Below are 15,942 nucleotides of genomic sequence, written 5' to 3' on the forward strand. Positions count from 1 at the left end.
TTTCCCAACACCTCATTAATGAATATAAATTATTTAATATAAATATAAATTGTATATAATAAATCATACTCTAAATAAGTGAATAATGTGCACCGATTCACCTAATTAAATATCTCCTCTTGAGCTGAACAATGATGAGATTTTTCACTCAACTAGATTGCTTACGCGATAGCCGTGATTGATTTTAATTGGTTCTCTGCTTGCACGTGGTAATAGACGAAGATGACAAAATATGCCAGCACCACGTAAAACATGAATCTAACTCTCTTTCTCTCTGTTTTCAGGATCAACGGCCATGTGGTTGGTGGCCGCGGTCTTACTGCTGAAGGTGAGTGTCTATGAGAACGTATGCATGGTGGGAAACGGTTGAGGAAGATGCCTTAAATGCGTATTGTGACCGAAAGGGAAAGTGAAGAAATTCAAGTTCCCAATTTGTGTCTCAGAAGGTAGCATGGAGTGGAGCGGGGGTTGGAGGGGAGGGGGATGTGTGGGATGGGCAAAAGGAGGGGAAGTGAGGAGAGAGGGGAGGGGGAAAAGAGGGGTACAGTCCGAGAGAACTTAAAGACTGATCGCAGAGGTGTGATTAACTCGACAGGGCCATTGAGAACCGCACATCCAAGATCTCGCTTTGCCCTTTAACAGCTGCACGCACTTATCGGCATGCATGTTCACGATCAATATGGAGTTACAGCGAGAGAAACTCTCAATTCAAGATTTTGTAATACCGATTCTCACATCTCCATTCATCCTCCAGGGCGGTAATAAGACCCGCATCGAAAGAAAGCTGCCTTTCTAACAACCATCAATCAGGGGCGTTTTCACAGTTTTTTGTTGGGGGGAGGGGGGGTAGCAATCCTGCCGCGAGTTAAGGGGCTCTGGAACATCACCCAGTGAAACGGGGTGAAAACGGGGTATTCCATACCCCCTGAGTGTTCCTGGAAAATTTGTTTAAATTAGCTTTTTAAAACAGCATTTTTAGTACTATATAAAACTAAAATTTAGTTATACTTTTAATTTTTTATTTGATTTCAATTTACTTGAATCCACAGCTTTCGTACTTTTTTTGATAAATCGCCATTTAAGTCGGAGGGTCAGGCTCCCTCTGGTTTCCCCAAAACTCCGTTCATGTCTTCAACCAAATACAAATCAAAAGAGAACACCATTAGAACTGCCCTTTACGCTTTCTCATGAGCAAGAGAATCCGGCAATATAGGGATTAACTGGATTTGCTTTATCCATAGAACCGCTAAAAATGAAGCTACTATTTGTTGCGGAGCTATGCGAAAAATTTAATCACGCATGGTATTACACATCTTCTCCTGTAAACGTCCAAAAATTCATAGCCGATTATCAAGCTTGTAGAAATATGCATAAACTTCTTTATGTGAAAAATTCTATCGAACTTCAAATGAGCTCTCGCTCATTAAACGCTCTCCCGCATGTTAGGAGTTTTCCCAAATATTGGCTTAAAATGGGAAATCATTAAATTCGGTGGAATGAACGAATATGTTGGAACTTTTTAAAATGAATATACTCATGCGTCGCATGACTTGAAGGTTTGATGCTTAACCTGACGTGGCTACAGGCTCAATTAAAATTAATGTACTAACTAAATAAAAAATAGCAAAATTTTTCATTGCACTCCAGATGTACAAGGTTGGCATGGAAACCACAAATCGATGGGAAAATATTTTTTTTTTTGAGATAGATGAGATTTCTTTTTTTAAAAATTAAAAAAAAAAGAAATCTCATCTAAGAAATAGCACTCTCCTCAACATCACTTGTCGCACTCTCCACGAAATAGTGCTCCTACATTTAAAATAATATTGACGTCAGTGGCTACCGATATATGTAACATTTTCGGGTTTTAATTAGCTTAAATGAAAGGGCTAAGCCAGGTAAAAGACAGCGAAAAATTACATTTGACTTCAATTCTGGCCATGTAGGTAAAAGTAAAATTAAATTCTACGGTGCCAGACGATGTTTGATGGTAAAGCATATGACGCTAAATAAAAAATAGCAACTACATTTACAATGCTCTCATTTCATTGAATTATCCTAATTTCTAATATAGATGTTCCTCCAATTTTTTAAACTAATTTGTTTTACTTATTGCTAGATATGTGAAAGCCTAAACCTCTAAAATCTGATTTATAGAATCTACTTAAATAAATAAGTCTTCAAGCAGACGTGAGCCAAATGATTATAAGGTAAAACAAGAAAACAATCCAAAATAAATAAAAATCGTCAATTTTTAATAGCGGCAACATCCTTTCGCTACTTGGCAAAGGGAATACGTAAAAATTGGAAGCAATTGTTCATGAATTCATTTTATTAGAAAATCTATGAACATTAGGATACAACAAAAATAATTAAAATTCATCGACCAAAGAGTGAAAGGCAAAACAATGTAAACACCGAATATTTTATCTATCTAAAAATCATTTTCTCTAGCATTTTCGTAAGTACCCAGACACAATGTCGCTCCTGGAATCGTTAGTCATTCCATGACTGGCTTGGTATTTCTTATTATATGAGCTAAAACCTTGTAGAATAAAACCATATGGAGTCGTTTGAAGGAGGTCACAATAGAATTGCTGAGAATCATGACCTCAACCGGTTGTGATCGCTCAGTTGACTGAGAGCCCGCGACCTTTAGCGTACACCTACCTGCGTAAACATTAGGAGAGCATAGAACGCTCAATTCAGAAAAAAAAAGATTTTAGCGGTAGTTTAGCATAAATATAAAGAAATCCAGCTGGAAAATAGTCCGTGACATATAGATAAACTTATAATCTCGGGTAAGAAAAATTCCAATTTATTTCCCACGGATATATTGAACACTATGTCTAAAAAGCATGATAAATCCAGCGAAATCTTGAATTCACTTCATAGAATTTATCAATACGAGATCCCATTGAAATACTCAGGTCCTGAAGATATAGGATTACTCTATTCTCTATTAATATTTCAAAGCATTCCATTCATAAACGAATTCCATTGAAGTTGAGCCCGAGATAAGAGATAAAATATCAAACCATCGAGTTGAAATTTATGCAAATACTTTTGTATTTAACTTAGTTTAATTTATCTCAATTACCCCCGAAAAAAGCACACTAAGGCCTTTACATCGGGATTTTAAGCAATCAACAACAGACGATCAAACACACCCATGTCCTAGAAGGGGCAGCCTATCCAGGCGGAACTCGAACCCGCGACCGGGAGGCGAGGTTAGGTCAAGGTCGTTGGGTATGGTAGGCGAGGACTTACCCCCGCCGCCACGGGGGCCGACAAATGTATAAATTGGATTCTTGTGCTTTTTTATTTTAATTTATTTTTGTAATGCACCGAGCGCCCAAGAGAGAGCGGTGATCCTTACAAGCACACGTGAAATGTCCTTATCACGAAGTCTGCGATGTATCTTTTTTTAATCAAGTGCATTAGTAATAAAACAAATATTAACACACTTCACTGATCTTAGATGACTGCCGGAAGTAAACACAAAATGTCCTTCCGTAAAGTCACCGAGAGAATCACAGCGTCAATAAACACAGGAGATATCGAGGACACATCAAGACAAGGAGAAAATAACCTGACTAACTAGAGAGTGTTAAATGGGCATGACGAGATTGCCAACCCGAGGGTTCAATAGGAAAGTTCAAATAGAAAACTTTGTTTCTCACAAAAGGAATCAACTCAACCAGTTTCACTAATTTAAGGTTTTTCTCCAGTTCTAAACTATATATAATGTACAAATAAATAAAGAGGGTTATTAATAGTTAAGGAGGGATCCAGCCAGATACCTTAAAATAAAAAAAAAATAAAAAATAACAGTAGCTTAAAGCTTAAACAATGAATTGAAATGCATTTTAGTCTCCATTTAATAGAAAATTTTCACATTCATTAAATATATAAAAACAAAGCAATACTTTACGAAACTTCAAATTAAAAAATTGTCACCATGGTTCCAGCTCGCAGCGCAAATATTTATATTCTCTAGTGGCTGAGTGTAACCCATAGTCGGATATTTTAAAATTGCTCTGTTAATGAATATGCAGGATATATGAGAGCCTAATCCTCTGCATTCTGATTTACAGTACCTACTTTAATAAAACAAAACTCTTAAAGCAGACGTAAATTAAAAGGCTTCAAAGGCAAAACAAACAATTATTCCGAAATAATTTAAAAGTCATCGATTTTAAATAGCGCCTACATCTTTTCTCCGCTTAGCAAAGGGAATATGTAAAAAGTTTAAGCAATTGTGCTTGAATTCATTTCAATGGAAAATCAGTGAACGATTGGCAACAACGAAAAGAATTAAAATTCAATGAATGGAAATTCTAATAAATATAAATTACGATGCTATACGTGCAGGGCCCGAATTTTTCAATGGGATCTCGCTTTTTTAAATTCTTTAAAGTGAATTCAAGGTTTCACAGATGTTGCCACACATTTAAGACCTATTGTTCAAAATAGTCGTCAATAATAAATCATAATTATTTTCTACCCGAGGTCATAACTTTGCCTATATCTCATGGACAATTTCACTTCAGATTTTCTTTATTTTTATGCAACAATACCGCTTCATTTTTCATGCTAATGGATTGAGATATTGCTATTTTTTGCGATGCGAAAACATATCAGAAAAAGACTCGGAGATGAGCGTGACACGACTCTTTGCAGTCGGAGATTGGGTGAGATGCGAAAGTCTTGGAGGCTGGGAAACCGTTAAGAGGAGAAGACACTATGGTACGTGAGATTGAAAGTCGTTGGCGGGATCGATTTGATGTGGGTCCTCATTTTGACTCTAGGTGTGTCACTCACATCCGACTCGGGGAAAAATATGGGCGCGCAAAAAAACAAGCCCTCCGAGAAGAAAGTCTAACTCCTAAATACGCCAATATATGCCGATACGCATGACAGCCTAGTTCGTCGAGAGAATCCGTGAGGTAGAAATCCTTTGGATGCCGCATTTATTAGGAGAAAGCGGTCGAGGCAATCCGAGAAATACATAAAAGCCAAAATTGCTCAATTAGCACAAAGCACACAACAAGAATACGTCTCACAAGGTAGGTTAACTAGTATTTATCAACGACAAATATCGAAAGTATGTAGTACAAATATGATGAATATTAAAAATATGAGTAGGTATAGGATATCTACAATGATTTGGAGGACACAAATACATGCCGGCTTTTAATTTCTCCCTGTAATTTTCATGAATTTCTCACCCTAAAAATCCTGTTATGAAAAGTATTTAGTTGGCTCCTTTAACTCAATGATAAATTTACGAATATATACGTTCATTTAGAGGAAATATATCTCATTTTTAATTAATTGCTTTCATTAGAGTGCTCAATATCCTCTACGTTAAATGAAGACTATGAGCGTTCAATTAATGTCGATTGGTATTACGACCTTACATTTCGGATTGAGAAAAATTAATTTAGCACATTCTTCCAGTTTTACTTAATGTTTATATAAAAATGGAATAATGGTTGAATCACCACAATCACGATTTAAAAAACTGCTTTTTTCATGGTAAATTAAAAATTAACAATTTCTTTATTATATACAACTATAAATACGTGTAGGAATTATATTTACTATGCAAGAGCACCCGAGAAAATACGCAAAAAGGGAAAAACTACAATAAGGTCGTGGAAATATGACGAATTTGTATCCTCAACATCGGCTCGGTATGAGTTTTCAATGTTTACATACGTTTCTCACGTCACTGCCGGTTGATTACAGAGAAAGTTGGCGCTCATACCAACAGAGGGTGATAATGAGAAAATTCTGTGAAAATTTGGGAGGAGATCTTAGAATTTTGAAATTCATCTAAAACCACAAAAAATATCCCGAAAACTGCACTTTAAAATAAAAATAAGATAGATTTTAAAGCTGCTCCTTCTGGACAAATTGACAAATTTATTATATAATATTCAAACACTGCATTTCATTTAATAACACTGGATAGCATTTCGCATCTGTGTCAGAGAATTGCAACTCTTATTTTTCTCGTTGAAATTAGAGCACCCTGATGCTGTTTCTTACTAGAAAATTTACTTTTCTAATACTTCACCTACAATTTAGCAAAACTATGTTGTAATCGCGGAACAAAAAAGAAGTGTCAGAATGGTACAGCTAATTCACTTAATTTCAACATAATTTTTTAAAAGCTAAAGTATGAGTATGTAACATATTTTCAGACAAAATTTCTCAGGAAGTGGTATCATTCGCATATAAAAAGGTCATCATATTCCAAGTTCCTCTAATATAATTAGCAGCGATCTAAGGAAATAATTTCTACCGTCGTATCACTCATAATCAAGACTGCACAATGATCATCAATTTTTTATGGCGAAAAATTCTTATTAACGACAGTATGAATGAAATAAGAGAGCTATATTAAGAAATACACATAAAGGATAAAAATTATTTTATCCCCACGGATAGATGTTGCCGCTGTAAATAGTGAACTTAACTCAAAATTTGAATGAATTCCTCTCGGGTTTCCGACTGGGTTACTGCATGATGTATATTACTCAAGCAACCTAAAGCTAGCTCGCAGCCGCCGGGACTCTAGCGGCTCCCAGTCTAAATCGTTTAGTATTAGTGCAACCTAGTCCGTAACCTAATCCGTAATACCTAGTCCTCTTTACCTAATTTTTATGTTTATTTGCCCTTACGTCCCTGAAATAGGTTTCATTGAGTTCGTTATTTGGAAAACGCTCTGGATAGCTTTTGTGTTTGAATTGCCTAACTTTTTTAGTTGAACATTTAGTAAAATCATGAGTAATTTAGCCCTATTGGAGATAATTTCCATGCGGAAATTGAATTTATGTATTTTACTTCTCGCGGAGCTGTACGAAATAACTATAATTCCTCAAATGTACCAGTGATGTAATTCCGAATATTAATCGGTTGTCCAAAAGGTCCCCATTGCGTCAAAGGGTGCAGAACAATCCATTTATCCCCCACGAGGAATAACACTGAAATGTAATGACTTAGATGGAATATATTAGAATTCTGGAGTGTTATAGCTTAGTTACTACCAATAAGTAATTCCAATTCATTACAGAAAAAGTACGTCAAAATTTTAGTCTCTCTTTTTAATTTATTTACCACTGAATTCTCTTTCTTTTTCATTTTATTGTTGTAAGAAAACATTGCTATAACTTTTGTCTTTTAATTATCAAAAGTAAGTACTCAAATTCATTTTGTATTTTACTTCTCACTGAGCTGAACGAAATACCTTTAATTCCTCAAATATTGATGGTAAGTACTTCTATTACGCTTCGCTTTTTTCCCTCTCTTATAGTTTACCTCAAGAAAACTACGTAGTAAAGGACCCACCCTGTACAATCGCCCTGGCCAAGGTGTTTTCTGTGTGTACCGAAACGTTGGCAAAAATTTGCATTTAATATTCTTCATGACCTATACTCCAAAGACACTGAATCAACATCGATTTTATCATCACGAGTGAAAATTTCTATTACTATCCCTTAGAATTGCTTATTTCCCCCTGAGAATCCTCTAATGCAACATTCTAGGTCTATCTCATATTTCTGTCCCAGCGCATCGCCGTTCACTATCCATTTTCTCCTCGACATCCCTTCGCGCGCTATGACGTAAAAATAACCACGCCCACTCACTCCACCCTCCGTCCCAGAATTCCACGCCTTCGAATTCTCCGTTGAGACCACTCCACCTGCTTCGTCTTCTCCCGGAGATTCTTCTACAAAATCGTGTCATAGCTGTACTCCTGCCATAATTTCCATATAGTTTTGCAGTGTATACAACTCCCATTTCAGGAGGAATCTGCTAACTTCAAGAGGTGGTAGGGGAGACATTTTAAGCATTTTATGTTCATAAACATTGGGTCGCAACATCATAGTTACCGAGCTATGAAAATGCAAAAATGTTTGGATGCCCTTTGATGAAAACGGTTTTTCTTGGGTATTTCTTGGGTACCCTTTCCGACATTTTATTTATTTCTCTGGATTTTTAAGGACATTAAGTAATTAAAGATGGACGAAAATGTAAGATTATAGTTGCTCGAAACAATTAATCTCAAAATGAGTAAAATTGCGCAATTGTATAGTTGATACTAGCTCAAAGCTCTCGTTTAAATAAGCTCAAAGATTAATTGTTTCAGGCAATTATAATCGCACATTTTCGTCCAACCTTAGTTTTTCAACTTCAAATAGGTGTAATTAATAAAAATAAAGCAAAAAAGTTTAAATGAATTTGCGGAGGCTGATACTTCGTGGGAATCCATTGTAGGATATGAAGTAAATTACCGGGATCTTTTCCGCATAAATATTTATTTAAAAAGGAGTCAATATGTTTAACCTCTCTGCAGCACTGCACTGCAAAGTCTGTAGAGTTAGTCCTGATGATTCTGCAGTGCAATAAAACATGTTTACTCCTTTTAAAATAAATATTTATGTGGAAATGCGCAAAGTATTTTACTTCATTTTACAAGTAAAGGAAATCCCGGTCGATAAAACGTCTGACGAGACCTCGATTACCGTGGAAACTTCAGAGAACTGCGAGGCATGAGTGCGGAAAAAAAACCATTTATAATATATCACTGAACTTCCTACCCTCAAGAGGTCAAGGTTGAGCTTACCACTCTCGACTTAACCAAAATTCCGATTTCGAAAGGTTACACATCTCTTGGCGCGGAATAGAAAGCCGACATAAGAACACCGGCTATTTGGAAGGCAAGGCATGTAACAGCCTTTGGGAGCGGTTAATAGTTGTGACTGTGGAATAATTCTTTGAATACGTCGTTATTGCGAATAACTCGAATAATATTTACGCTGTCATCTTGAAATATTTATGGTGGATAGAGTTGATTAATATCAATATAAGAAAAACATTTACATTTGATAAAATGATTATAAAAATCTTTTAATATAGGCAAAGAGCAAATTTTGATTGTAGCTTACTGTATATACTCTGAAAAACTCCAGATAATAACGTAAAAAAGCAATAGCCTCAGGTTTCCTTTGTGGAATTTTTCAATTATGATGAGATCAGAACACACTAACTATTGCAATGTTTTACATTTTACTCAAACTTACACAACCAAGGTCTCGACCATCACCCGTCGACAGCTAGGTCAGTGGATGATCTTGAGAATGTCGGTTACCCGTCGACACCTAAGTCCTTGTAAGTTTGATTTCAGTTTGGTAAATTATTAAAGTTTGTAAGTTCTTCTATCACGACCACTTTAGTTTTGATCGAGTTATTCGTTGTTAGAAATGATCCGTCAACAGGGAGAAATGGATTAACTTGGTCGCCTGAGAACTGGCTTCTTCCACCGAAGGTTTTAATTCAAATCCTGGGAGTGGACGATGATTTGCTAATCATTATTCCGATCCTACAGAGGAGGGGGTGGTGAGATGCCTAGAGCGTTGCCTTTCCACCCTATGGGCTCGGGTTCGAATCCCGGTGGTGGTAGAGAATAGGGTAGTTTCCTTCATCAAAGAAAACGAAAGGCATTTATTGCGATTCGTTACCCACCATTAGTGTATTCGTAATACACAAATTATTTGGTTTTTGAAATACCGGTTTAGACGAATGGCGAGGGTCAAATTTTATCCTCATTTGAAAAAGGCCAGATTGGCGCCCATGCGATTCCACTCTGCATGACGTCACAGGGACCTAGTTTCTACACGAGAGGATAGGAGTTATACATCGTCTGAGGTTACCAATGCATGCATGAGGCACAGAGCTCAGGGAAACATGTCTTAATAATCACCTATTAAAACTGGCTAAGTTCGGAAAGTTTTCTTCGTTTGATAAGGTGTTTATAAACCTTTTTTAAGCCAAGCGCTACCATCCAGCAAGGTACTCAGCTATCCGCTAGCATCCTGCGACGCATCAGCGCTAAGCCTCGCCTCAAGGTCACCTCACCGGGCGGGAGGGGGAACCAGAAATACGACGTACGGAGATATTTCCCGGCATTCATACTTAAGCGTCGCGTTTTCGCGCGCTTGAAAATTTTCACTTTTCATTTAATCGCGAAAAATAGATGTTGTCATTTAAAAATCTAAAAGCGTGAAATACGTACTCCAGGAGTAATAATCTTTCGATTAAAGCAATAAAAAAATAATAGGAAACCACCCTATTAGTAGAGACTGCCCGATCTCTGCTTGAATGATGTGTGGAGGATATTTCAAGCGCAAGTCTCCGTCCATCGAATGGGACGCTAAGCCATGCCCCCCTTGGCGCCTTTCGAGAGCAGGCTAATGCCGACGCCGGGTTTCTCTCCACCCATCCCTTCATGCCCTTCCCTCATGACACAAATGACTACAACTGTCGGCTACCTCCTCCAAATACCATATTAAAACAATCCCTAAATCAATCGCTCGAATTTTTTTAATGCCCAAAAATTTGTTAATCCAGTTCCTTACATTAAACATATTAATTTTTTGTAAGATTTCATGTATGAATTCATTTCATAATGAACATCTTCAGCTGAGAAATTGAATTCACGGATTTCACGTCCATAATAAAAATTTCTTAAAAGCATAACTAAAGTAACAAAAATTAAGGACCTTTACGTAGCTTCGGCGGTTAAAACCTCGAAGAGAAAAAATAAATCAATTGTCTTGGAAAAGACCAACAACCATAAATCGAGGTATATTAAGTCAACTTACCCTTTGGCGAGTCATTCTGATGAATAGGACATATATAAATAAGAGAAAGAGGTTTTACACAATTTCGAGGGCATTTCAACGTATAATGTCGTGGCTCTTTCGACTTTCTCCCATAACGTTAGAGCATAAGGGGGAATTTTGGAGAGCAAATGAAAGTGAAGAACATAGAAAAAAAAATGTGAGAGAGGGCAAGAGAAATTGAAACATAAATACTTTAAATTGCTTTATGTCCACGCAAATTTCCAATCCACCATCGTTGCGAAAGTGAAATTGCTTTAAATTTCTCTTGGGAGGGAACCAATTTTTCATACGGATTCTCCCCGTTTGGAAGGAGAACAGTAACTTTGAAAAATCTTACGCAAAAATCTGATATACCACCAAAAAGGATATAAAATTAGCAGTAATTTAAAATTGAAAATATGTGACGAAGAATACATATTGTGACGGTCGCGGCCGTCCCAACCCTGGCCTTCACCCCCTCGTTCACCATCCTCACCCGTCTCCTATCCTCCCTCCCCCCTTTTTTACCCAAGTATGCAAGGTGGAGTGAATGTGAGTGAGTCGGTGTGAGTGAAGGTCAGCTATGACGAATGCCCAAGGTATCCCCCTATTTTTATTTTTTTTGTGTATGCGTGTGCGTCGGAACCCCCTATTTTCCCTCGGAGATGTATATAAGCCGAATGCACCGCAAGAAAAAAGAGAATTCTTAATGGTGTTACTGACTGTGCGGTATCCTGAAAGTGGTTGCACTAAGAGAAAAGTGAAATTACGAGGCAGAAGACATAAGGCAGCGAGCGGTGTACGACGGGAAACCAATTCGGACGATCAACTCCGGAATCCAAAGGTGGTCGCCATGGAGGTTCCAGGGGCAGCCAGACCGCGCAAATTGCCGTCTCCGAGAAAATAGGAGACCGCACAAAGATAGACGAGCCTGCGTCCAGCCCGAACCACGGCACCAAGGAATGGAGTCATCCGGTGGTCATCCAGGTCACGTAAAGTTATATTGCCCTGACCCCAGTAATACCACCCCTGAGTCCGAGTACTTGCCCCCGTATGCAGCAATACGCCACTGTTAAGGCACCTTGTGCAATTCATCGACGCCTGAGTGATTTTTCTCATTATGCTCAGACTTAGTCAGCAACGGAACTTAAATGTGTAATTGGGACAGACTTTATTACTTCCCAGATATAAAAAGTGTAACGAAGTCTAATAATTGAAATAAGTCCGCTTAACGGCATACATTTTGGCTTTTGTTAGATATTTAAAAAAAAATTGTTTCATGGTAATTTCAAATGCCCATTTCATAAATCATTTATTAATTCATCCATTCATCACTAACCCAATCATTTTCACTCATCAGGTTAAAAATTTCATGTAAGATGTTTCCTATTTTTGAATACATTTGTGCAAATGCTGAATGAAAAGGTCCTTGCGTTTCTTTGGGTATTCGTACGAAACCTATTTATCTACCTTCACCTGCCGCCGAGTCGTCACGCTCCTTACTACAATTTGGATCTCTTCACCACGAAACAAGCTGCGAACGGGAATCCTCCGCATTTATTGTAATGCTAAATTAAATCTTTCGATAAATCGTCCTGACTGGCAACTTAAGGAGGTTTATCATTTATGGGTGGTTTTCGCGGTTTTCATCCGGGCAACTGACGTTGAACCATTACAATATATGCGTCATCATCACTGGTCAACAATAGTAATATAAGATTGGATTGACGCAGCTCTCAACTCAATTCTCCTATCAGCTAATCTTATCATGCCTACGTCTTTTTCCTTCTCCACATGCTTCTTTACCTGTTCCATATATTTTATTCGAGGCCTTCCTTTTCGGTTCTTGCCATCTACTTATCCCTCGACGATTTCCTTCATCAGGCCATCATATCTCAAGAGGGTTAAGTTAAGCCTAAAAGTTTATTCCGTCCTCTTTCCAAAGTTTTCATGTGGCTTCTCTTCTCTCCTACTCTTCTTACGACTTTCTCATGACTGATTCGGTCGATCCATTTGATCCTCTTTCTCCTCCGGTAGCACCACATTTCGACGACCTCTACTCATGATTTCTCTGCGGCTCTTATTATCCATGCCTCACTTCCGTGAAGAAGCATAATCCAAATATTAGTTCTCATAAACTGAAGGGAGATAAATATGCAATAATCTCTGAATTTATAACTTCACCACAGATTTGTGTGGGTGAAACGGGAAGTTAAAGGATAATAATCACTCATTTGTACTCATAACTTTTCCCTATTCCACATTCGAATTTTGCAAGGTCCAAAAATCTTGAGTGATATCTTATGATGTTTTTTGTGTCCTTCCTGTGTCCCATTGCGATCCATCTCCAAAGTCACTAACGACTTTAACCGCTAGTGCGAGCCCGAACACACATTTTTTCGTCCTCTAACAGATTTTCAATACTAGATAGGCTAAAAAAATTGTCACTTCATATTTTTAGAAATTTTCCAATTTAGACAATGGAGAAAACGTATTTAAAATGTAAGTTATTTATTAATACAGTTATGAGCAAAAACAATGCAATTCTTCGCATAATGGCTTCCCATTAAAATCTATTTCTTTTCATCGGTGACAGAAACTTTCTCTCGCTGGTTCCCAACTATTCACTGAATACATTAATGTGATATATCAACTGATCATAGTGATATTTCTTTCCCCTTTCCTCAACGACCTGGGGTTCGAATATAAGAAGTTTGCTTCCTCTACCAATAGCCTATTTAATACTACCTAAACTTCAATTTAATTTCTTTTACCTGACAAGTTAGACATTAGCTGCACCAAAAACGATCGTAGTAGCATTATCGCTCTATAATCCCTAATTGGCTCAAATTTTTCTCTCTTGAGGTCTTATTCAGGCATCTGCATCAGACAGGGCCTCGGTCCTTTTTCAGCGGGCGTAATATCTAAGCTTCGGTAAATCTCAACTCTTTAAATGGTAACATTTGTAATTTTTATCGTATTATCGCAAAATTGAGTAATGCCGAGTCATTAACATTCCGAGGCCGCCATACTTAAAGAGGCAATGAAACTGAGTGCCTAGCTCACACAATTTCATTCGATTCAACAAAATATTTAACTAAAATTACCAACTTTATCTGAATTCGACACTCACTTCATTACAAAACCACTCATCATTCTCTTGAGGGTCAATTAGACTTTGAAGTTGATTAAATTATGTACTGCTGGCGATTTAAATATCAAATTTTGTCACATTTAGTTGTTAATTTCAAAATAATTTTTACAATGTACGCAATATATACTGAAAATTTTACCCTCTTAGTGCCGCGGGCCGATATATCGGTTTTTTCTTCTCCACCAAAAATTACCACGAGCCGAAATCTCAGCTTTGAGATGGGTAGCTGTTCAAATTAACAATAACTTGACAACTAAACTCTTGAATAAAAAAATCAAGACTAAATATATATTAGATAATCAATATCGTGAGAGCAAAATAAAAACACCATGTTGATATTCCAAAAAATAACATAAAATATATATTTTTTTAAGGTGAAACATATTATTTTAAATACCTTCGGTATTTGTCCACAGTATAATTCCAAATAGATTGCATTGAGAGGGTTAAAGAACATTGTTTGCAAAAGTGGATAAATTTGCACGGATAGTCGATTACGTTATTAAATTACGCCAAATTGGCAGCTCAATAACGATTGAAGGCAGGCTAGAATTTGGCTTGCTGGCTTTGGAATCTGTGACTGCTAATTGCAACCGCAACGCTCGATGCCTTCCCGCCGAAGCATTCATTGCTTTACGGTTTCGAACGCTAAATGAGGACACCGTCTGGCGAGCGCGACCCAAGGACGCTTCATCCTGCGGGGTAGACTACTCCTTGTCACACGAGTTCACTGCGTGCAACTTCCGGCAAGGCGAGCAGTCGGGAAAAATGACTGTTGAAAATATATTTTTTTTGCTAATTTCCATTCTTGGGGAAAATTGGAAACCTCAAAAGTAAAATAGTACCAGATTTGAAATAAAAATTCACTTGGTACGTTCCATACGCACTGCGTTCTTTATTTCTGACCATAGTTTCAAAAAAAAGGATGTAATTATCAAGAAATGAAATACGGAACAAAAATAATTATCAATTATCAAGAAATAAAGTGTCAGTACGGAACGAACCAAGTTAATTTTCATTTACTATTTCTTGGATCCAAAAAATAAAGCCACTAACTTTAAACATATCACCAGACGGGTCGTTGAAAAATCCGTTGACATTGTTAATTGCAATCTTTTCCAGCGGTATCTGGGGTAAGTTTTTGAATCGTAAAAAATAATTAGGTTAATATACATCAAATTTTGTTATCTTTTGATGAGAACAATACCTCTAGGTGGTGAAAAAATAATGGACTTTGCAAATTCAAATAGTAATGGGTATATAAGCTAATAGGCATCTAAAAAGATAAGGAGATACTTTATAGGACAGTCGAGGATACTAGAATTTAATTGACCTAATAGGGATTGGTTGATGTATACAACGTTAGTTATTTTGAATAAATAGTATAAAAATATATATTATTATATTTTATAATGGTATAAAAATTAATTATAGAAAGTTCCTGCGTGAATTAAATCCAACATTGGTAATTTAAGTACATCGGAGGTAGTACTTTCGATGACTATCAAGAATTAGTATCGCGCACCTATAAATACACACCATTAGAATTCAGGAACCTGGATAGCCAAGTGGTCTGCGCATTGGCCCGGTAAGCCAAAGGTCCTTGGTTCGATTCCCTGTTCAGGGGATTTTTTTCATATGGCAATTCATAATTCATGTGTATTTCACCGCCGTTCACGAGGCAGTCTTCGAAATATTACACACACGATAACATTAAATCAGGTAAAATTGAGATCATTGTAAATATAGACTGTTTACTCTATTTAAATCTGCGAGAATATCAGGTAAAATATGCACTAGTAGAAAACAATTATTTACAACCATTTCCAGAAAATGAACTTCCACCTGGAGCAAGAGTAGGCCAAAATGGAAAAGGGAGGAGTAAATATCTATCGTTGACACTGATAAGGGCATCCTTTGATGGAATAAATTCACATCTGCGAGCAGGAATAAGGTAGTTAAAGTAAATATCCTCGTATAAATCATAAAGAACCCTATGGCAGCCGACATATCCCACATTCTCAACTAAAACCTCTGTACGTGGCTTATCTCGATTTCTGAAAGCACTATTCTGTGCCAAGTCAAAGACGAAGAATGCTAAATGCATACATT

General features: G+C 37.0%; 1 protein-coding gene across 1 annotated transcript in view; it reads left to right on the forward strand.

Annotated features, from left to right (window-relative positions):
* Positions 1-15,942, forward strand: part of LOC124154357 (mucin-2-like) — a 70,126-nt gene that overhangs the window by 13,459 nt on the left and 40,725 nt on the right. Inside the window, exon 2 of the mRNA XM_046528040.1 lies at positions 285-328. Coding sequence (XP_046383996.1) covers positions 285-328 — 44 coding nt within the window. The remainder of the gene's footprint in view (positions 1-284; positions 329-15,942) is intronic.

Source organism: Ischnura elegans, chromosome 1, assembly GCF_921293095.1.
Source record: "Ischnura elegans chromosome 1, ioIscEleg1.1, whole genome shotgun sequence".
NCBI classification, from domain to species: Eukaryota; Metazoa; Arthropoda; class Insecta; order Odonata; family Coenagrionidae; genus Ischnura; species Ischnura elegans.